Source organism: Oncorhynchus kisutch, linkage group LG19 (assembly GCF_002021735.2).
Source record: "Oncorhynchus kisutch isolate 150728-3 linkage group LG19, Okis_V2, whole genome shotgun sequence".
In the NCBI taxonomy this organism is placed as follows: Eukaryota; Metazoa; Chordata; class Actinopteri; order Salmoniformes; family Salmonidae; genus Oncorhynchus; species Oncorhynchus kisutch.
In genome coordinates, this window is record NC_034192.2 from 33,672,207 (window position 1) to 33,694,686 (window position 22,480).

General features: G+C 42.6%; 2 protein-coding genes across 3 annotated transcripts in view; one reads left to right on the forward strand and one right to left on the reverse strand.

The window, feature by feature from the left end:
• The first annotated feature begins 2,479 nt into the window (after positions 1-2,479).
• Positions 2,480-21,967, forward strand: LOC109864726 (four and a half LIM domains protein 1). Of its 2 annotated transcripts, none has more exons than XM_020452629.2 (6): positions 2,480-3,140; positions 15,964-16,145; positions 16,657-16,834; positions 17,400-17,569; positions 17,796-17,982; positions 18,172-21,967. In XM_020452629.2, the coding sequence occupies exons 2-6, from the start codon at positions 15,990-15,992 to the stop codon at positions 18,324-18,326; spliced, it is 846 nt and encodes a 281-aa protein (XP_020308218.1). In that variant the 5' UTR covers positions 2,480-3,140; positions 15,964-15,989; the 3' UTR covers positions 18,327-21,967. The 2 variants fall into 2 exon arrangements, with proteins under 2 accessions (XP_020308218.1, XP_020308217.1); XM_020452628.2 differs by lacking the exon at positions 2,480-3,140 and adding an exon at positions 10,205-10,307.
• The window catches only part of LOC109864725 (ensconsin), a 37,653-nt gene continuing 34,100 nt past the window's right edge, over positions 18,928-22,480 (reverse strand). Inside the window, 1 exon segment of the mRNA XM_031798597.1 lies at positions 18,928-22,341. Coding sequence (XP_031654457.1) covers positions 22,334-22,341 — 8 coding nt within the window. The 3' untranslated portion in view covers positions 18,928-22,333.

Sequence of the window (22,480 nt, forward strand, 5' to 3'; positions counted from 1 at the left end):
ATGGGAAAATCAAAAGAAATCAGCCAAAGATGTAGACCTCCACAAGTCTGGTTCATCCTTGGGAGCAATTTCCAAACGCCTAAAGGTACCACGTTCATCTGTACAAACAATAGTACGCAAGTATAAACACCATGGGACCACACAGCCGTCATACCACTCAGGAAGGAGATACGTTCTGTCTCCTAGAGATGAACGTACTTTGGTGTGAAAAGTGCAAATCAATCCCAGAACAACGGCAAAGGACATTGTGAAGATGCTGGAGGAAACAGGTACAAAAGTATCTATGTCCACAGCAAAACGAGTCCTATATCGACATAACCTGGAAGGACTCTCAGCAAGGAAGAAGCCACTGCTCAAAAACCGCCATAAAAAATCCAGACTACGGTTTGCAACTGCACATGGGGACAAAGTTCGTACTTTTTGGAGAAATGTCCTCTGGTCTGATGAAACAAAAATAAAACTGTTTGGCCATAATGACCATCGTTACGTTTGAAGGATAAAGGGGGAGGTTTGCAAGACGAAGAATACCATCCCAACCGTGAAGCACTGGGGTTGGCAGCATCATTTTGTAGGGGTGCTTTGCAGGAGGGACTGGTGCACTTCACAAAATAGATGGCATCCTGAGGATGGAAAATTATGTGGATGTATTGTAGCAACATCTCAAGACATCAGTCAGGAAGTTAAAGCTTGGTCGCAAATGGGTCTTCCAAATGCACAATGACCCCATGCATACCTCCAAAGTTGTGGCAAAATGGCTTAAGGACAACAAAGTCAAGGTATTGGAGTGGCCATCACAAAGCCCTGACCTCAATCCAATAGAAAATTTGTGGGCAGAACTGAAAAAGCATGTGCGAGCAAGGAGGCCTACAAACCTGACTCAGTTACACCAGCTCTGTCAGGAGGATTGGGACAAAATTCACCCAATTTATTGTGGGAAGCTTGTGGAAGACTACCCGAAACGTTTGACCCAAGTTAAACAATTTAAAAGCAATGCTACCAAATACTAATTGAGTGCATGTAAACTTCTGTCCCACTGTGAATGTGATGAAAGAAATAAAAGCTGAAATAAATCATTCTGACATTTCACATTCTTAAAATAAAGTGGTGATCCTAACTGATCTAAAACAGGGGATTATTACTAGGATTAAATGTCAGGAATTGTAAAAAAAATAAAAAAAATAAAAAAAGAGTTTAAATGTATTTGGCTAAGGTGTATGTAAACTTCCGACTTCAACTGTATGTGCAATATCCTTTGTGGACTTCACTGGACAGAGGTTGCTATCCTGTTTTGTGTTAAAAGAAAGGTGTGGTTGAATTTATTCTGCCACTGTGTCTTATTGTCTCGGGCCTTTAGGCCTCTATATCATGGTGCGATTATCACACAGTGATTGGTGAACATTTGATCTCAATCACTTTCATGGGAATATGCATTTAGATCTTCTTGAATTACTGTTTCGTGAGCAAATTAGAGCAGACAGTATTATAAAACGGTAGAGCCTTCCTGTATTTTGTTTCAATCAAAGCACATTCTGCTTAGTTGCGCTCTGTTTTGATTTTTGGCAGCGTGAGATTTTTGGGGGATTATTCAATTTAACATCCTAAAATCTCAGAAGAAATTAGGTGGTGTTATTGATGTTACAGCAACGTTATATTATGCTAATATTTGGTTATGTTTTGTGGAATACTAATGAATCATTATGTGATCTTCCAAGACACTGATTTAGCTTGGATCTAACTTTACTCAACAAGCACCATTGTGAGAGGTGCAGCACTAGCCTACACCTGCTGCACCGAACAAGCAATTGAAGCGCAATTAGCCTATACTATTGTTGCCTTGCACAACATTTGGTGATGCAGAAACGAGGGACCACAGGTATGGCCGTTTTATGAAAATCTGGGAATATTTGGCCAAGGAAACATTTCTGTTTGGTCTCAGGGAATGTAAAATAGTTAGGAAGGGAGACTTTTCAAACACGATTGAGTTTGAGTGAAGTAGCAGCAAAGATGTTGAATGAGAAACTACCACATCCTTATGCTATATATGTTTTCATTCGCGAAACTTGACCGCAAGAGACAGGTTGGTTGTCTGACTGAAATATGGGACAAATCGAAAAAAAAAATCTAAATGAGTGGTGTTTGAATTTGTTGATATAATGCGGGACATGTTTGTTTGTTTTCCGGACAAAGGGACAAAATGCGGGACTGTCCGCAAAATCCGGGACATGTGGTCACCCTAAATAGGACCACTGGGAGAGGGGTGTCTGCTCCCAGGGAATTTCCATCCATGTACTGTAAGTGATGCCAATAGTAAAGCCAAGCCATTTCGATCTTTGTTGCTAGAATTGTGCTTTAGATATAAAATAATATAAAATATGGTTATCCTTATGTCATTGGCACCTCACAGTTTGATAAGATACAACGTCTGTGGTTCTAATGTATCAGCAATATTATTTACCTGTGTTATTCCTTTGTAGTAACAGTTGCAGGCTTAAGGAGGGTGAGTAAGGATACAAGTACTGTATTTACTTTTGACTTAGTGTGACTCATCTTGTTGCAATCTCTCTCAGCAAACGATATTCATTACCAAAGAAGGAGGTGAGCTTGCACTGGGGAATACTTAGCATACATATGGATAATATAGATGACATATAAATGTCACGTCAAACATCTCCATCCTAAATACATTTTCTGGACAGCACAAGACATCCTCCTCTGAATGCATTTAAATCGATATATGTAATGAAAATAGCTTAGGCTACGCTAAGAGTTGCACGCCATACTAAAACATTGCAAACTTATATTGCGATTGCTTGATTCATATGCCTGATCTCAAGGAGCAGCCTGTTGTTAAGCAGAAGCTCTTTCTTGATGCTTTTGAATTCTACAGTATTGCTTCCAGTACCTCCAGTACTAACCAGTGAGAAGTTGAAATCCTAACAGCTACATCTTATAAATTCCTGGATGAGGTCATTGTTGATATTAACATAGAGGTTTGGATCATATCCTGCTGTGTTTTTTTCGTTTGAGCTCCACTTGCTTTTAAGGAGCGTCAACGGCGCGTCTGATACCTCGGCTAAAAACTTACTGTTGGACGCATCACCGTGGAGAGAGGAGGGTGCATATTTTACGCTTGGAGATAGGTGAGTGAAATTACATTTTTGAGAATTAAAAAACAACTCCAAACCTAGTAATATTCGTTTTTAGTTTTGGGATAAAATGTATCTTTGACTGGGAAAATTCCAGCGGACCAGACTGTTTATGCGAAAAAGTTCAACTTTTTTGTTTTATATTTCTTTACTCCCCTTTATGTCTGACATGAGTAAATGTTTAAATCACTTTTGTTGTGTTTTTGTTCAATTCTTACTTTGGGTCCGAGCAACAACAAAAAATGGACACAAGGTGCATGTGCATTTGGGCACATTGAATGCTGGTGTACATAATTAAATTCCACGTAGTTGGCACCAGTAGCTTTAAAGAGGTCTGATAAGGAAGGCTGGAATTTTAATAGTCAGTGATATGAAGTGAAGTCCCATCCCTGGAGGCATGTGATGTTTTTATTCTTAGTGCATTTTAGCCTATTGACAATTATTCATCTCAAGTATATTTTTTAAAGAAGCTGTTGCAGTACATTTTATGGACTGAAAATGTATAGATTTTCAGATAAAACCAAAGATCTGTGAGTGTCTATATGTATATGGTTATTGTGTGGCTTGGTAAATTACTGAAGCCTGTTTTAATGGTTTAAAATTTGCTGTTTGGTACATGTACTAGTGCTTATAATTTAAAGTTTTATAGTTTACTGACATATGCAAAAATAACTAACTGAAACCATTTTATTTACATTTTGCGTTCTGTACACTGATTATGTCATCTATTCAATCAAACCCTGAAACCGGCCTTCTGGCATAAGTCAAAAGCAGCTTTTGTCTTCCTCAAGCAAAATATTGTGTACAATGGGACTCACAAAAAAACTGTACTGTATATAATGTTGTTTTGGACATATCCAATAGTCAAAATGTGGTATCCAGTATTAACTGAATAGGGCCCTGGCCCCATGTCTACATCAACAGTGCTCAACAATACCATAATAACAGTAGCCTCTACCTCCCGCCAGTGGGTTATTCAAGGTCAGCCCAAAAACCCTTTACAAAACACACAGTACAATAGGTTGCCCTTAGCCCTGCTACACTTGACTGGTTAAGCCAGCTGCCAAGCCAAATGTATGATGTCATTTTCTCCCAGCAGCAGCTTCAGAACACCTGGGGACGCCCCTCCTCCTCTAGTGTGACTGGCTCTCATTGTGCCAATGACATCACCATTTTAGGCAATAAAAGCCCAAACTATTTTTTGTTTGGATTGGGTTCAGTGCCCATAGCTTTTCATAATATGGTACATTCATTATATGGTACTTTACAGCACACTCCTTGTCTCTAACCAGACTGATTGATTCAGTCCTGTTTCAGTCCATGTGAGCATTTGCACCATCGTGAAGAATGTGTTCATGCAAAGTTTAATCTGATCAACCAGTCATATAGTGAAATATCAGCCTGGCTCACCAGCAACAGCAGCAGGACCCAATGTTTGCAGACATAATGCCCATTGGAACACATTGTGACATTGATTATGTTAGATCAGAGGGCTCAGCTACTGGAGGGCCTTGTGTTTCCTGTATGGTCCACATCAGTCCCAGGGACACCTGGCCTTCTGCCCAAGAAGACAGCCTCTGGAGCATCAGTGTCCTCTGTTTACTCTCACTGCGTGTGTGTGCAGGCTTGCGCCTGTGTGTACTTGTTGGTTAAGGGGCTTTTAAGTAAGCATTTCACTGTTATATTCAGCGCACGTGACAAATAAAATTTGATTTGAAGTGTGTGTAGATGAGTGGAGCATATGAAATAATGATACAGCATGCTCACTAGCCTTCCAGCTGACTGCTGGGTAGATCCTAATTAGGCAATGTAGTGTGTCTGACTGACCGGCTGGCTGTGAGGGAAGCAACATTGTCTCCAGTGGAGGCAGAACTGTACCTCCCTGCCTTACACATTTTACATTTTGGTCATTTATCCAGAGCGACTTACAAGAGCAATTGGGGGTAAGTGCCTTGCTCAAGGGCACATCGACAGATTTCGAACCAGATTTTGGGGATTCAAACCAGCGACCTTTCAGTTACTGGCCCAACGCTCTTAACTGCTAGGGTACCTACCACCCATCTCCACATCCACACCTCCTTGTGTTGTTGTTACAGAGAAAGAGAGAGCGCGAGAGAGAGAGAGAGAGAGAGAGAGAGCTCATAACCTTCTCCCAGACCCTCTTTCCAATTGGCAGAAGTACTGTGTGACTCTCCAAATGACTATGAATGTAACCATATTTTGCAACTTGGGGCCCACCACTTTTTAAGGGTGGTTGGCGGGCTTATAGGGAGGGATGAAGTGAGTGTGTCTTTCTTTTAAGAGCTCTTTCCATCGTCCTACTTGACATATACTGGGGATAGACTCCTCAATCTATCTTTATAAACAGAGCAGACTGGGCTATTGGAGCAGTTTACTTTTGGAGAGATTCAGAGAGCTGTGAGTCATGCAGAAGAAATGGGAGCTCGAAGTGTTGGCTGGCCCACTGTGAAATCCTTATCAGTGTGTGTGTGTGTGTGTGTGTGTGTGTGTGTGTGTGTGTGTGTGTGTGTGTGTGTGTGTGTGTGTGTGTGTGTGTGTGTGTGTGTGTGTGTGTGTGTGTGTGTGTGTGTGTGTGTGTGTGTGTGTGTGTGTGTGTGTGTGTGTGTGTGTGTGTGTGTGTGTGTGTGTGTGTGTGTGTGTGTAGCTCAATGTCATGGAAGGGAGGGGGGGTTGGGGGGTGGTGAATGGAAAAACCCATATCCCCCCCACACCCCCTCTTGTTTGGAAACACTGCTGCCCTTGATTGACACATAGGACTGAGAATACATGTGTGGTTGTCTAAGGGGTAGTAACCTTTGTGTGCAAGTGTGACGGGGATATCATGTCAGTGTCATGTCCGGTTGCGAGATGAGGATGTGGGCATATGATCACGTCAGACTTGTTGACAAAATGGCTCCTTGTGTCCACTCAGAAATCACACATATTTGACCCAGGTCTGTCTCCACCTTCACCTCTGTTGTTGCTAGGGAACATGTGTTGATATAGTTCTGTGTCTGTGTCACTGTGTCTGTGTGTGGTGGTGAGTCAGTAATACAATAGTTCTCCCCTGAGATTAGACAGCCTTATCACCGCCCTTACCACTGACCAGGACCAGGAACGGATGGTGACAGAGTCACAACAGAACTCAGAGACATTCTGAGAAATTACCCGTTGGATAGGCTGTCCTTTTGTTTCTGTCGGTGCTTATTTCAACCATCCATTAACTAATTTATCACGATTAGAGGCTGACATTTTTTGCCAGAGAGGTGGTCATTGAGAATGTGTTATTTAAGCAATAAGGCCCGATGGGGTGTGCTATATGGCCAACATACCACGGCCCAGGGCTGTTCTTAGGCACCACACAACACGGAGTGCCTGGATACAGCCCTTAACCGCGGTATATTGGCCATATACCACAAACACAGAGGTGCCTTATTGCTATTATAAACTGGTTACCAAAGTAATTAGAGCAGTAAAAATACATGTTTTGTCATACCCGTGGAATACAGTCTGATATACCACGGCTGTCAGCCAATCAGCATTCAGCGCTCGAACCACCCAATTTATAATGACAACTTAAACACAGTCACACAAGATGAATAATGCATGTTGCCAGTGGATGTCAGTGTTTCTGTAACACATGGTAAGGGATCATTTGTGCTGTAGGGTAGGTTATCGACAGATCTATGAACTGTGATAAAACCACAGACAATGTACCAGTGATATAGCTGTCTCACAGGGCTATGGTGATCTTAGGTTGTGTCTGTACACACTGTACACTAGGCTGTACAGTAGAAGGGGGGTCGGCATGTTCTAATGACCCAATCAGGACCTACTCCTGCATCTGGTCAGGAAGTCCACTCCAGACTTCCTATTTTTTCCTACCTCTCTAATCCCACTGGTAACATGTGCAATACGACTCTGTCTGGTTAGATATATGATGTTTATGCACAGAGGTTTTCAAATTATGTCATGATCTACTACCACCACCACTACTACTGAACGGCTGCCAGGTTATCCTCTGAACAGTTCTTTTAATCTCTGCCAGGGAGCATAAAGACTGAGAACAATAGCGTTTCATGCAGTGGAGTGCTAGGAAGCATTGAGGGACAGGACATCTGCGGTGCAGAGAGTGTAGAGTCCCGATATCTGTGTCCCGGTTGGATAGGTAGATACACTGTGACATGGACACAGTAGATTAGAAAGACAGAGAACTGAATGTAGTCAACCTATTCTCCTACAGTATGTCACATGTATTGTCAACATTTGAACACTTCGGCGTATATGGCTATTGGCTAACTAACTCCTATCAGTTTCCATCTTTAGATTGGAAAAGGTATTTGTGGTTCTTGTGTGGTTTGTTGTTGCTGATGGAGCCAGGGTGAGTGTGTGGTGCTATTTCCGTCCTGTTTAAAGGCAGTACCTAAGGGACTGGCAGGCGGGCATGCATTCCTCTGCCATTGTCTACTAGGAGAATAGACACAGTCTCAATAGCAGTACCCGCAAATGAGCCTGTCACACCGCTGTCAACATTCCAAACACGCATGTGTACAGGGACATGCACGGACACATGCACAGACGCACACGCATGTTCACACACACACACACATGCACAAACACACAGATTTATATTATCAACACAACAACTGCCTGTTACAGGGGGAGATGGGGGGAGAGAAGAGAGAGATATTGAGAAAGGATAAAGAAAAAGAACAACTGAGGGAGGCCGGACAAGGGAGAAAGGGACAGGGATGACAATAATGGGGGGGATGAGTATACTAAACAGAGGACAGGAGACAGGGCTCTTACTCAGGGGACATAAAAGGGCCATCTGTGATTGCCACATCAATTTGTGGATTTTTAAATGTATTATATATGATTTATACATGCCTCATGAGCTTACCTCACCTGTCCTACCCCATCAAAACCCACAATATAAGCTTTCTCTGTTTGTAAACAATGTAAATGTAAACAAACACTGAATAGACTTCAAATATGGCTATTCAGTGAAATCAAAATATTTTGATTTCATGCATGGTCAGCTCTTGCGTCCATAGCTCAGTATATGAATTTGAGTGGCTACATTTTTCCAAACCCATCCCTTAGCTTTTTATTAAAACAGTTGCAGGGCCCCATTAAGTGGTGTGTTGTGGTGTCCATGATACCCACCTGATCATACATGTTACTCTGTGGGTTTAGTTTAACTGAGGGACAGGTGATTTAATCAGACAGGCAACAAAAGAACAAATAATAAGTTCAAACCTCAGTAATGGGAGAACACACAAGCCTCTACTACTTTGTACTCTCTCCACAGGATCGGTTGTCCTCTGGCTTATTCTCCTGGTTGACATGGATTTCACCCCAAATGGCACCCTATTCCCTATATAGTGCACTGCTTTTGACCATTGTCCATGGGGCTCTAGTCAAGTGTAGTGCACTGCGCAGGAGATAGGATGCCATTTGGGAGAAACACAGGGAGAAGGGCTGAGACATGGTAGACTCATTAGGGCAAGTAAACAATGGGGATCACGGGTCTTTACTCGGGTCATTGACTTGATGATGTCTTGATTATTTAATCCCGTTCCCGTCATTACCTTCCTGTTAATTGTGTGTGTGTGTGTGTGTGTGTGTGTGTGTGTGTGTGTGTGTGTGTGTGTGTGTGTGTGTGTGTGTGTGTGTGTGTGTGTGTGTGTGTGTGTGTGTGTGTGTGTGTGTGTGTGTGTGTGTGTGTGTGTGTGTGTCTAGAACCACACTTATGTGAGGCATTATGAGGTCCCTGGCAATTCCCAGCCCTAATATTAACATGGCATAAGTCGTGGTAAAATATGTAGAATTGCAGGAAATTAGCTTTTAAGCTGCAACAATCTCTCTCCACCCCATGACAAAGTGGATAGAATTGCAGGAAATTAGCTGTTAAACTGATTTTCTTTTCTCTCTTCCCCATGGCAAAATGAGTAGAATTTAATTAAATTTGTTATAAAATGTATTTTTTAACTTTTTACATTTTTAAACTCCACCGTGAAGACGGGCCAGGAAAAGGTTTTGCCCGCGAGGTGCCCCAACCAAATCTCTTAAGGCCCCCAGAAGGCTAGGGCAAGCCCTGGCTACTGGTATAATGCATTTAGTTGAGAGAGTTAAGTAGTTTAACTGCACAAATATACTGATTGCACAAATCCGTTGTCTGCATGTGTGGGTATGGATGTGGGTACGCAGACCCGCGAGCCACTGCGGTCCCTCATGATGAGTTCATATTTTTTGTGTCCCCCATCAAAGTGGCCCATCCCGGCTCTATGGTGTATAGTTCCTTTTGAGTTACAAAATAAATCCCTCTTACTGTGAACAGCTTCGCTCCTTTCAAGGAAATATTTTCACTGAGAGACACCAAGGTCACAGAGAGGTATTCAACATTGGAAAAAAAGTGTTTGAAAATGTCTCTCTTTTTTTTCTCCTTTGGATCATAAATGCATCTTGTGTTTGTGCCTTGAAGAACGTTGTCTGGGAGCACTTCAGAGCATAGTTTCTAGAACACATAATCGGGTTATGTAAATACAGACACACACAAACGCACGCAGAGACACACACGCAGACGCAACATGCACACATGCGCACGCGCAGACAGACACACACACACACTCTAAGTGTTGATGGTAATATAAACAGTGTTACTAAACAAACTAACCATACATTATGGCTTGATTAATACACTGCACAATGTCTTTCAGCACTTTCACTGAGTAATGATATCAGCTTGCTGGTCGGTTGCAGTGTTGCACTCTCTCAGCCACTGTCTCAATGTTAATATAATGTATATATTATATATAAAAATAACATAGGGGGCAGTGGGGGTATCTGTTGCCTCTGAAGTCCCAGTCATGGTATTGGCTTTCTCTGTCCATCTCCCCCCAACACTCTATTCTTCTGATACATATCCTAAAATGGAATGGATAGTTCATGGTTGGGTTTGGGTGTGGGGTTAGGGGGTGAGGGGGCGGCTGTGGGCGTCAGGCTGTGGGTCAGAGGGGGTGTATATATAACCCATACCTTGGTGGGATGTGTGGTCTTCTCCTTTCTCCCTGCGTGGATGCTACTCTCTCCTCCGGTTCTTTGATTTGTCTTTCTCCTCTCCTTACCTGGACCTAAACATGGCTTACAGACTTTCAGGTAGCTAAAGAAATAGGCTGATGTTCCTCTCTAGGTTTCTTCCTAGGTACATAGCCTGGTTCCTCTCTAGGTTTCTTCCTAGGTATTGGCCTTTCTAGGGAGTTTTTCCTAGTCACCGTGCTTCTACACCTGCATTGCTTGCTGTTTGGGGTTTTAGGCTGGGTTTCTGTACAGCACTTTGAGATATCAGCTGATGTACGAAGGGCTATATAAATAAATTTGATTTGATTTGATTGTGATGGATGCTTGTCTTGTTTGGTCAGAGACACTGGCTGGTAGGTTGTGGAACGTTCCATTTGGGCCTTGGCTAAAAATATGGGTTTGTTTGGTGCGTCAGAATGGACATTTTGTGAGGAACCACTACTATGGAGTTAATTTTCTAATTATTGCATTTTTGGTGGAAAGGAAGCTTAGGCCTTATGACACCACAGAGGGAGCAGAGGTCCCTTGAGTAAGTTGGAAAAAAATATCTGGGGAAAAGTGATGGTTTGACCTTTTTCAAGGCAATGCTATTTACAGCTGGATTGATGCATCTGTATCGTGGAAATGAAGTCCTTGGGACAGCGTCATTTAGGCTGTAAGTAGTGGATCAAATATGATTCACTCAATATTTTTTTATTGGGTACATTTCAAGTCAGACAGAGATATCACATGGTAGATACTATACATTCAGTGCCTTCAGAAAGTACTCAGACCTCTCGACTTTTCCCACATTTTGTTGTGCTACAAAGTAGTATTAAAATGTATTTAATTGTCTTTTTTTTTGCATCAATCTACATAAAATACTTTATAACGTCAAAGTGGAAGAAAAAAATGTAACTAATATATCTTGATTAGATAATAATTCACCCCCCTAAGTCAATACATGTTAGAATCACCTTTAGCAGCGATTACAGCTGTGAGTCTTTTGGGGGTACGTCTCTAAGCGCTTTACACACCTAGGATTGTGCAATATTTTCCCATTTATTATTTTTAAGCTCTGTCAAGTTGGTTGCTGATCATTGCTAGACAGCCATTTTCAAGTCTTGCCAGAGATTTTCAAGCAGATTTAAGTCAAAACAAGGCCACCCAGGAACATTCAAGGTCGTCTTGGTAAGAAACTGTAGTGTAGACTTGACCTTGTGTTTTAGGGTTATTGTCCTGCTTAAAAGTGAATTAATCTCAGAGTCTGTTGGAAATCAGACTGAACCAGGTTTTCCTCTAGGATTTGACTTGTTCTAAGCTAGATTCAGTTTATTTTTATCCTGCAAAACACTGCATTTCTTTCTGATGACAAGCATACTCATAACTCCCAAGTGGCACATTGGTCAAGGTACTGCATCTCAGTGCTAGAGGTGTCTCTACAGACCCTGGTTTGATTCCAGGCAGTATCATAACCGGGCGTGATTTGGAGTCCCTTAGGGCGGCGCACAATTGACCCAGCGTCGTCCAGGTTAGGGTTTGGCCGTCATTGTAAATAAGAACCTAGTTAAATAACATTTACAAAATAACAATGCAGCCACCTCCATTCTTGATTATTTGTAGAGTGGTACCCAGTGATGTGTTGGGTTGCATTTGCCCCAAACACTGTATTCAGAACAAAAAGTGAATTCCTTTGTCTAATTTTGTTGCATTATTACTTTAGTACCTTGTTTGCAAACAGGATGCATGTTTTGGAATATTTTGTATTCTGTAATTAATTAATTAATAATTGTATGTGTAGGGTACAGAGATGAGGTAGTCATTCAAAAATCATGTTAACCACTATTATTGCACACAGAGTCCGTGCAACTTGTGCGATTTGTTAAGCAAATGTTTACTCCTGAACTCCTGAAAAAAGGTAAAGGGGTGTGAATACTTTCTGAAGGCACTGTAGCAGTTGATCTTTCCTCCAAAACCCTCTCTCTGGGGTCCGTTTGGCTTTGATCTGACATCAGTAAGCCATCCGTGATCAATGCTAATGAGAGCCAGGCTCTATGAGGCTATCCCTGGCATCCTGGTTCACCACTCACCGTGCTCTTACTCTGACCTTTCCACTGTAAAGTGTTTCTCCCACCCCAGGGACCAAAGTGGTGTACTCCAACCCCTCCTACAAAGAGTGCTGGTGCATACCATGGCTGTTTCTGTGGAAGCAGCTGTGTGATTGGCAGTAGCTGAAAGGCTTAGCGTTTAATCACAGTGCTCTTTTATTAGGCACATCTAGACCCACAATGGTCACGGTGGCATCCACAGTGTCCTCAAAAGTCAATCATCTGACTTTGTGGGCCTAGGTGTCCCTGACATACGGCACAGTGCTTACACACTCAGAATGGAATGCATGGTTAACTCAGTTTGAGATGGATTTGGGCTTCTGAGACTGTGATACCTACCCTACTGCCTCTAATCTAGCCATTGATCCAGTCCTGCCAATTGGATTCTATTGACCAGATCCCGACTGGCTCGTACCACTGAGATAAGAATGGGGATGACTCACCGGTGGCTCTGTATATAGGGGCTCAAGCCAGGCTGCCTCCTTTATCCCTCTGGCACAGTGAAGACGGGCCTCTCTTTCCCCTCTAGTACGAATCTATCCGAATCTATCCACGTATCACAGCGGCTCTAACTCATCCCGTTCAGTTCACCACACTCACTGTTGACCACATCCTCAGGCCACTCGAAGAGCACCAATTGGCACTCATCAATATTTGCAGTGTTCCCACAGCTACCAGGATATTATGTCATTCCATCATTAGTATTTCCCCCCATTGCTCTCATTGTATTAAAAAGGTTTAAGATACTTGAGCGCTCACAATAATATCACATCTGTTGTCTCAGTAATCATAGATATTTTCGTGAAGACGGGTTGGTTGTTTAGCAACAAAACCAACACATGCACACAACTATGCGGCAAAACAGCCAGGGTTGGCTTAGATTGTTGACAAGATGTAAACTGTATTTTGTCTCCAATGTTTATTGAAAATATAAATACATTTGCACAATCAGCACTTGTCTCTCAAATAAGGAGATGATCGTGGACTACAGGAAAAGGAGGACCGAGCACGCCCCCATTCTCATCTATGGGGCTGCATTGGAGCAGGTTGAGAGCTTCTAATTCCTTGGCGTCTTCATCACTAACAAACTAACATGGTCCAAGCACAGCAAGACAGCCGTGAAGAGGGCACGACAAAACCTATTCCTCCTCAGGTAACTGAAAATATTTGGCATGGGTCCTCAGATCCTCAAAAGGTTATACAGCTGCACCATCAAGAGCATCCTGACGGGTTGCATCACTGCCTGGTATGGCAACTGCTCGGCCTCCGACCACAAGGCACTACAGAGGGTAGTGCGTACGGCCCAGTACTGGGGCCAAGCTTCCTGCCATCCATGACTTCTATACCAGGCGGTGTCAGAGGAAGGCCCTAAAAATTGTCAAAGACTCCAGCCACCCTAGTCATAAACTGTTCTCTCTGCTACCGCACGGCAAGCGGTACCGGAGTGCCAAGTCTGGGTCCAAGAGGCTTCTTTAATAACTCTACCTACATGTACATATTACCTCAATTACCTCGACTAACCAGTGCCCCCACACATTGACTATGTACCGGTACCCCCGGTATATAGCCTCGCTAGTTGACTGCTATTTTGAATGCAGTAATTGCAGAATAACTGCAGTGTACTGCAGTTATACTGCCCTCTAAAACCACGGCTAAGGGATGTTCTTAGGCACGGCGCAACCCCCGAGGTGCCTTATTGCTATTATAAACTGGTTACCAAAGTAATTAGAGCAGTAAAAATACATGTTTTGTCATACCCGTGGTATACGGTCTGATATACCATGGCTGTCAGCCAATCAGTATTCAGGGCTTGAAACACCAAGTTTATAACTACAGTTATATTGCAGTGTACTGCACTCTGACTGCAATATTTTTCCTAAAGGCAGTGTTGTGGAGTAGTGAACTACATGTAGTTCAACTAGTAATTGAACTCATTTCTGCAGTAGCTTGGTGGTAGTTGAACTAAATAAAATCTAGGTAGTGTTTTCACTAGTTAATTGCTTACTACTGGAACTACACACTACTTTTAATGCAAAAAGCTGAGAAAATATGGGTGAAGTGGGCCACAATTTACATTCTATAAACATATGACCCCAAAGAGCTCGGTCTTTCAATTTGTATTCTATGACATTTCAGATCTATATATGATAATCTTTCACGAAGTAGTTTGGATGTAGTGTACGACTTTTTCAAGGTAACTTTAGTTAAGTAAACTATATGTTTCTTAAGGGTAGCTGTAGTTTAGCTTAACCTTCTTCCGTTGTGAAATAATTGGTAGCTTGGTAAACTATATTTTCAGAGTACCTTCTCCAGCACTGTTGGTCTTATCCTGACGGATGATCCGCCTGTGCTGCCCATTGTGAATGGAATGTTAATGAGAGGAGCAGAGGACAGTTTTGTTCACAGCCAATGAAATGATGCTGCCAAAAAGAAGACAAACGGCAGAGAGGTTGGATGGGATGTGATGGACTGAATGAGCCAGGCACTCTAAAAATATGACTTTAACTTTCCAACAAAGCCTGATAAAGTCAGCCAACCCCCGCAGGGCCGAGTTAGACACAGCGTGATGACTACATGCTAAAGCTCTGTTCACAGCCAGACATCTGTGGGTCATTTTGAGGCAGCCATTTTCCACACACTTCGCTCAGACGTTTGGCATGCCGGTGCTAAGCCCCTTGCCTGGTTGGGTCTGATTCGAGGACAGAACTTGTACTGGGATGCCAGCTTGAACATGTATTTTTCTTAGCTTGGATGATGGATAGGTTTTGTGTGTCTGGGTGCCTGCTAGACAGGGCCATGTTTTGTCAACATGACAGTGTGTGTTAATGGCAGTGGTGGAAAAAGTACCCAATTGTCATACCTTAATAGAAAATGACTCAAGTAAAAGTGAAAGTCACCCAGTAAAATACTACTTGAGTAAAAGTCTAAAAGTATTTGGTTTTAAATATACTTAAGTATCAAAAGTATAAATCATTTAAAATTCCCTATATTAAGCAAACCAGACAGCATTTTCTTCTTTTTATTTTATTTACAGCTAGCAGGGGCACACTCCAACACTCAAGCATAATTTACAAACGAAGCATTTGTGTTTATCGAGTCTGCCAGATCAGAGGCAGTAGGGATGAGCAGGGATGTTCTCTTGATAAGTGCATGAATTTGAACATTTCCTGGCCTGCTAGCCATTCAAAATGTAACGAGTACTTTTGGATGTCAGGGAAAATGTATAAAAAGTACATTATTTTCTTTAGGAATGTTGTGAAATAAAAGTAGTCAAAAATATAAAGAGTAAAGTAAAGCAGATACCACGAAAACTACTTTACACCACTGGTTAGTGGCAGTGTGAGGACGTTGAGGGCCCGGAGTCATTATTCAGGTCTGGCTGCATGCATTGTAGATGGCTGAGGAACAAGCTTCACGTTCAAGCTTTAAATGACATGTGCACAAGTAAAACTTTTCTTTTGGTTACTACATGATTCCATGTGTGTTATTTCATTAGTTTTGACATCTTCACTATTATTCTACAATGTAGAAAATGGTAAAAATAAAGAAAAACCCTGGAATGAGTAGGTGTGTCCAAACTTTTGACTGGTACTGTATACATGACTTGTTCCCCAAGGTAAATGTGATTGTTGTTTGTGTTTGTACAGGGCCGAGGAGCTACTCTACTTCCACCATGACTGAACGCTTTGACTGTTACTATTGCCGTGACAACCTGCATGGGAAGAAGTATGTGATGAAGGATGAGAAGCACGTGTGTACAAAGTGCTTCGACAAGCTCTGTGCCAACACCTGCGCAGAATGCCGTCGCCCCATTGGGGCTGATGCCAAGGTGGGTATTGTGTATGTCCTTGTGAGTGTACCCTGAAATGTGTGTTCATAAAGCTGATTGGCTGTCCAGATTAAGGCCAGTGTTACATATCTGTGCCCGTATCCACAAAGCCTTTCAGAGTAGGAGTGCTGATATGAGATCAATTTAGCCTTTTAGATAATAACGAATATGATTATATGGACAGGTGGTGACCTGATCCTTTGGCAGCCGCCTCCACAACATAACAGTCACAGATATTTACTTGTGTTATCGACACGATCATTGCTAACAAACCCTGAAATATTATAAAATTCACATTGTTACACCATGACTAGTGTCTACCCCAAGGTGTCCGGTTTGGCTGTCAGTCCCTTCATGGTATTCTGCACTCAAATTCACATAATCTGCACTAATGCTTTCCAGAAGGACATACTATTTTTTCCCTAACACCTCTGAATAGTTTGATGAGGTGTGTAGGAAGCCCATGTGAATGAATGCATCTCACGCCTTGCCCTCCCTCCTCTCTGTCCAGGAGCTGAACCATAAGAACCGTCACTGGCACGAGGACTGCTTCCGCTGTGCCAAGTGCTACAAGCCCCTGGCTAACGAGCCCTTCGGCGCCAGGGACGACGGCAAAATCATGTGTGGCACGTGTGGCTCCCGCGAGGATGGCAACCGGTGCCAGGCCTGCTACAAGGTGGTCATGCCAGGTGGGCTCAACCATAACCATAATACACTTCTTTCTTAAGTGACCTAGCAGTGTGCACATGGCTGCTGTTTACATTTGTTATTCTTGTGAAGCCCGGGGCAAATTCTGATACTGTGTGTGTGAGTAAATTCACTCTGAAGTGCTAGAGTGGGCTCTGGGCGTTCGTAAATTCAGAGCGTTTAGTTCTCTGTCTCGGAGCGTTCAGAACGCACATTGGACGCTCTGGCCGAGGAGTAGGGTTGATCGGAGTGTTCTGACCTCACACTCAAGCTATCTTGCTAGCTACTTTCAGACCCAAATGAGAGAACTTCTCACTTAACTCGCCCTAGCATAGCTGGTTAGACTGTTTATGTTATCTAGAGTGTTGGTGACTAACTGAGCTGCTGGCAACAAATGAATTACATGTTTTTTTCCGACGCTTACGTAAATGAATCCGTTATTCTGCACTCTGGGACACTCAGACAAGAGTACTCTGAAATCTGAGTAGATACACAGTGAGTTTACGAACTCACCCACTGTGTGAAACAAGCGTCTGTTTTCTAATCTATTACATCTTTGACTGCCAGGCACCCAGAATGTGGAGTATAAGAACAAGGTGTGGCATGAGGAGTGCTTCACCTGCTTCGAGTGCAAGCAACCAATCCGCTCCCAGAGTTTCCTGAACAAGGGCGACGACATATTCTGTGGCCCGTGCCACGAGAAGAAATTTGCCAAGAAATGCTTCCACTGCAAGCAGGTGCATAAGACCTGCCCCTTCACACACCCACACACAGAACAAAATCGTTGTCATTCTGTTGTGAATTTTGTTTCATTATTTCCTGCCATGTTAGTGTAATTATAGCATTCTTATACTCAAGTATACCAACAGAAGGTACAAGTTAAAAGGAAATGCTTTCAGTTATTCATACAGAATAAGTACATGGTCTTCCAATGCAACTAACATGGTGTTTTTCTCCCCTCAGCCCATCACCTCAGGTGGTATAAGCTACCAGGACCAGCCCTGGCACTCAGAGTGCTTTGTGTGTCGTACATGCCGTAAGGGCCTGGCCGGAACGCGCTTCACCTCCCATGAGGAGCATGTCTACTGTGTGGACTGCTACAAGACCTCCGTGGCCAAGCAGTGCAACGGCTGCAAGAATCCCATCACAGGTCAGACACCCACACTTTACATGAACATTTATTGTAAAGACACTTTTTATAATAAATTAAGGATTTCATTGTGTAGGATGGAATGTTTTTAGTGAGATTCAGTGGCATTAATAAGATGTTATGCCTGTAAACTGGTTAGAATATATCTGGCCCATTACTATGCTGCACATACTATCTCCCATAATACAGGGTTTGGCCATGGGACCAACGTGGTGAACTACGAGGGTCACTCCTGGCACGAGTACTGCTTCAATTGCAAGAAATGCTCCCTCTCCCTGGCCAACAAGCGCTTCGTCATCAACGGAGAGGACATCTACTGCCCTGACTGTGCTAAGAAGCTGTGAGCATAGCCAGCAACGTGCCTTGTCTCATTTATGTTGGGGGCAGAACATAAACGGGATAAGCCAACTAACTCCAATTAAGTGGCCAATCAAGGTTTAAAAGAGAAAGTATGTATTAGGTTAATCACCTGAATGAAATCTAACAGCAGTTGAATATGAATCTTGTTCCACTGTTTTCTGTCATTGTTGAATACTAACACACCAAGTGGTTTGTTTTTCTTGGCCTACAATATGTAATACTAACAAGCTTGGGTCAAATTCAGAACTCTGCATAATCATTGGGGAATGCCCTTTTCAGTTCCTTACTGGAACAGTAATAATGGCTGTTACAGGCTTCTTGAATCATATACTAGCTAAGTAATCAGTCATGGTTTCTCTGAAGTGATGTGTTTGAAGAGTTGTTGACAGTTTTGCGTATAGTGCTTCAATAATCAGTATGGACAAACTAGGTCTTTGTAGGTGTCAAAGTGTAATGCTCAGAGTCTAAATCATGTACTCAGCTTTTTGAAGTGAAGTTTAGGATGTGAATGCACATTATTGCTCAATAAAGGTAAGCGCCAAAATTGTGTTTATTTCCCTCTGCTCGACAGAAATGAAAGCCCTCTTATTTTGCAAAACTTTATTTAACAGTTCATATCCTCAGTACATTTTAGATATATTTACAAATATAATTTGTGGACAGGGCTTGGGTTAGGGTCTGAAAAGCCTCCAGAAACCAATTCATATTCACTGTAGCCCTGGTCAGGTAGAATGATTGTCATGGCCAAGGTAAGGACATGTGACGCGTTTTATTAGTTATTATAGCAATCTAAGGCACCATTCTAGCCTACCGTCATGAGATCGCTAAGAACAGTTAGCTCCGTATTCAAGCCCACCAATGCAGAAAAGGGATTAAAATAAGTGTCCAAGTCCTGTTTATTAGTAATATATCAGGACTGCCATGTATTGGCGGTGTCTGACTGGATGTGCCACTGCCATTACCTAAGCACATGTAGCGCTGACCACGGAACCACCATGGGTTTCATATTGAACATGTCTACGGCAATACCCTGCACTTTGAATAGATGAAGGTTTATCAAGTCAAGGAGGGAAGTTCATAAAAAGCCTGGACGGGAAGAGAAAATGTATTTCCTTCAAGAATACCAAACCCTCCCTCAGGACTATACAGTGAAGTCACCCCAATCTACAAATGTAATTCATTTCAGAAAGCTTTTCAACCCTTTTAAAAAGTGGAAAACCTCCCACAGTGCAAAGCGTATCATATTGTGATGAATAATAAAAAGGTTTGCACATGAAAACTAAAAACAGTTTCCCCTCTGACAGAGATGCATGTTAAATGATTAAGGGCTTGTTTGTTTAGTCAAAGTTACATTCTTTAAGCCTATAAGTCAAAGCTAAGCTCATTGCCCACCAACTCTAGACAATGTATAATAAAGCCATTTCAGAGAAACCTTCTGGTTTATTAGCACAACAATCAGCCAACAGGCTTATTATGAGGCAAAAAATAAGGTCCCCAAACCTCTGTTTGGACAATTCAAGCATAGGGAATTAAAGCTTCTCGATACAGCTTTAAAAAAAATAAACGCACAAGACTGACCAAATCACATTGTTCCCGTCTCCATCCTTCAGTGGTAGACTCCGTCACACTGCTGTTACAGAGGTGTGGGGCGCAGTGGTCAGAGTCCATGTTAACTTTTCTATTGCAACCTTCAAAAACACCATCCCTGCAACCTTTCACACCATGTTAAAAAGCCCTGAAACATTATCCCACTCCTCAGTCCACCCCTCAGTTGGGAACAAATGCAATTGTCTGAGGTGGTTGGGGGATGAAAAGCAGAACCATTCAGAGCATCACAAAAATGCCCTCAATCAACATACACACCCATGTTCTCTGAACAGTATGGGGACCCCATGTGTTGTCCCCTAGGGCTTGTAGAGTACTAGAGAAGAGGGTTTCCTATTAGCGCCCAGGGTAACTCCCCCCCCCCCCCCCCAAACAAACCTAAACTCGATTCCACACAAACCCTTAGCCCCTATCCCTTTGCACTTGAGGTGATCTGCAAGTACTTGATAGGTATAAGCAATATAATAGTGTCACCTTGTAGAATTGGTTCCAGATTGCTTACACCGATCCAATCTAGTGTCTAGAGGGTAGGGACTAGGGCTTGACTTGGAACAGTGCGTAGGGCAACAGCACTGACTACCCTGCCAAAGAGCATGAGTCAAGCAGAACCCAAACTAAAATACAGTAACATGAGACAATTAACATCCATTCCCACTACACCACCCCACCCACATCGGCCTAACACTGATTACACACACACACGGTACAATAACACTTAAATATGGAAATATATTTTCATAAACAGACAGCCAAATTATACATTATAAAAATAATTGAAATGTTTGTTTTTTTTGCCAGGAGAAAGTATAAAAGCATTAGCTAGTGTGTTGGAGATCATAGGGCCTTAGTAGAGAAGCAATGGAATTAGCTACACAGACTGCGTACATCTACTGCCGGTTCAAAACTGCACTGAGATGCCTGACAGAACTGTTGTTTCAGCCCTATACTTTGGGCGTTGTAAGTGAGAACTTCAAACCATTCAAGTTCAGTTTCTGGACTAGTACTGTACACACACACACACACACTTCAGAGAAAACTCTGAAGCAATTCTAAAATGAAGCTGATGGACCTTGTCTGACTGCAATTAACCAACATACACAAGTTAATCCGTTATGGGCTATAGTCATTCATATGGTAAGAGTATAGATTCATGCAGTCATTGCTGGGGGTCAAGTTATACCTCAGCGCTCAGGGTGCAATTAAATTAGAATTTGACACGAGTTAGCTAACAATTAAGTCTATATACACACACACATACATGTAAAACCGTAACGACATGTCAAAATATTTGTAGGATAAACCTAAATTAACAGCAACAGTTAAACTTCACTGAACAAATATTCACAAAATCACCAGCTTTTTGGGGAATTCCTACAGCCTTCAGTTTGTAAAGACAAAGCAATAGTCAAGAGTCATTTCATAAAACAATCAGTTTGATTTGTAGACATAAGTGCCCCCTAGTGGCCCTAAGAAGAGTAGAAGTGAGGGAGGTGGGAGAAGGTGAGGGAGGTGGAGGGGCTCTGACCAGCCTTTCGGGGCACAGGGAGAGGGGTAAACCATAGAAGAATAGGATCTAGAGAGTTTTAAGGCTGGATCTATGGATGCTGGGAAAAGCAGCCTGCCAGACAAATCCAGAATTCTAGGTCAGAGTACAATTTGGGTAGGATGGGATTACAGTTACATAGTGCTGTTCACAGCTTGGGCACACAGTAGGTCCTAACCGGTTTGTGTAAGTGCTCCCTCAGTCTATTCACTGGAGACGCACCCTTTAGGCAGACCCTGAGACTACATTACCCAGCCCACTCCTCACCAATCAAAATGTGTTTGATCACATCTCAGCGGGGACTCAAGTTTCCTGACATGAGAAGTAGTGAAGTCTTAACCATCATATAGCAGAGTGCACGTGCATCCTGGAATATTCTCAAACCAGAGTAACCCCCCCAAAAATAGACATGAGATAAGTAATTACATATTACAAAGCCCAAATTTATAAATTACATCACACCCCCTGCCCCACCACCTACAAAACATCAAGTGTGAACAAAAAAAATAAAAAAGAACCAAGTGAAATGGTAAGTATGGGAGGATAAAGATGAGACCTTAAAGCGAGCACATTGAAGGAAAATTTAGATTTTCCCTGAAGCATCGTTTGTGTTGTATTTTTAATGTTTTTTTGTGTGTGTTGGGGGGTGCAAAGCTAGCGTTCTGGATGTGTCCCCCATGCTCTTCCTCTGGCTGAGGTGGTCCAGACAAGAAGGCTGGGCGGGGTGTGTGTATGTGGGTAAGTGTGTGTGTGTGGAGGGGGGGGGGGGGGGGGGGTCAGCTGAACAGAACAGGAACTCCAGGAGTGCAATATTAACAGGCCTCTGAAGGGAGAGCTGCAGCCTCACATCTCTACAGAGAGAGAGAAAGAGGGCACAAAAATGTGTAACTGATTATAGAATATCCACAAAGCTATTTACTTTTCTACACAACACGTACAGTTACAGTAAATCAACTATACAACCAGTTTAGTTGCCAAAGCACTTTTCTC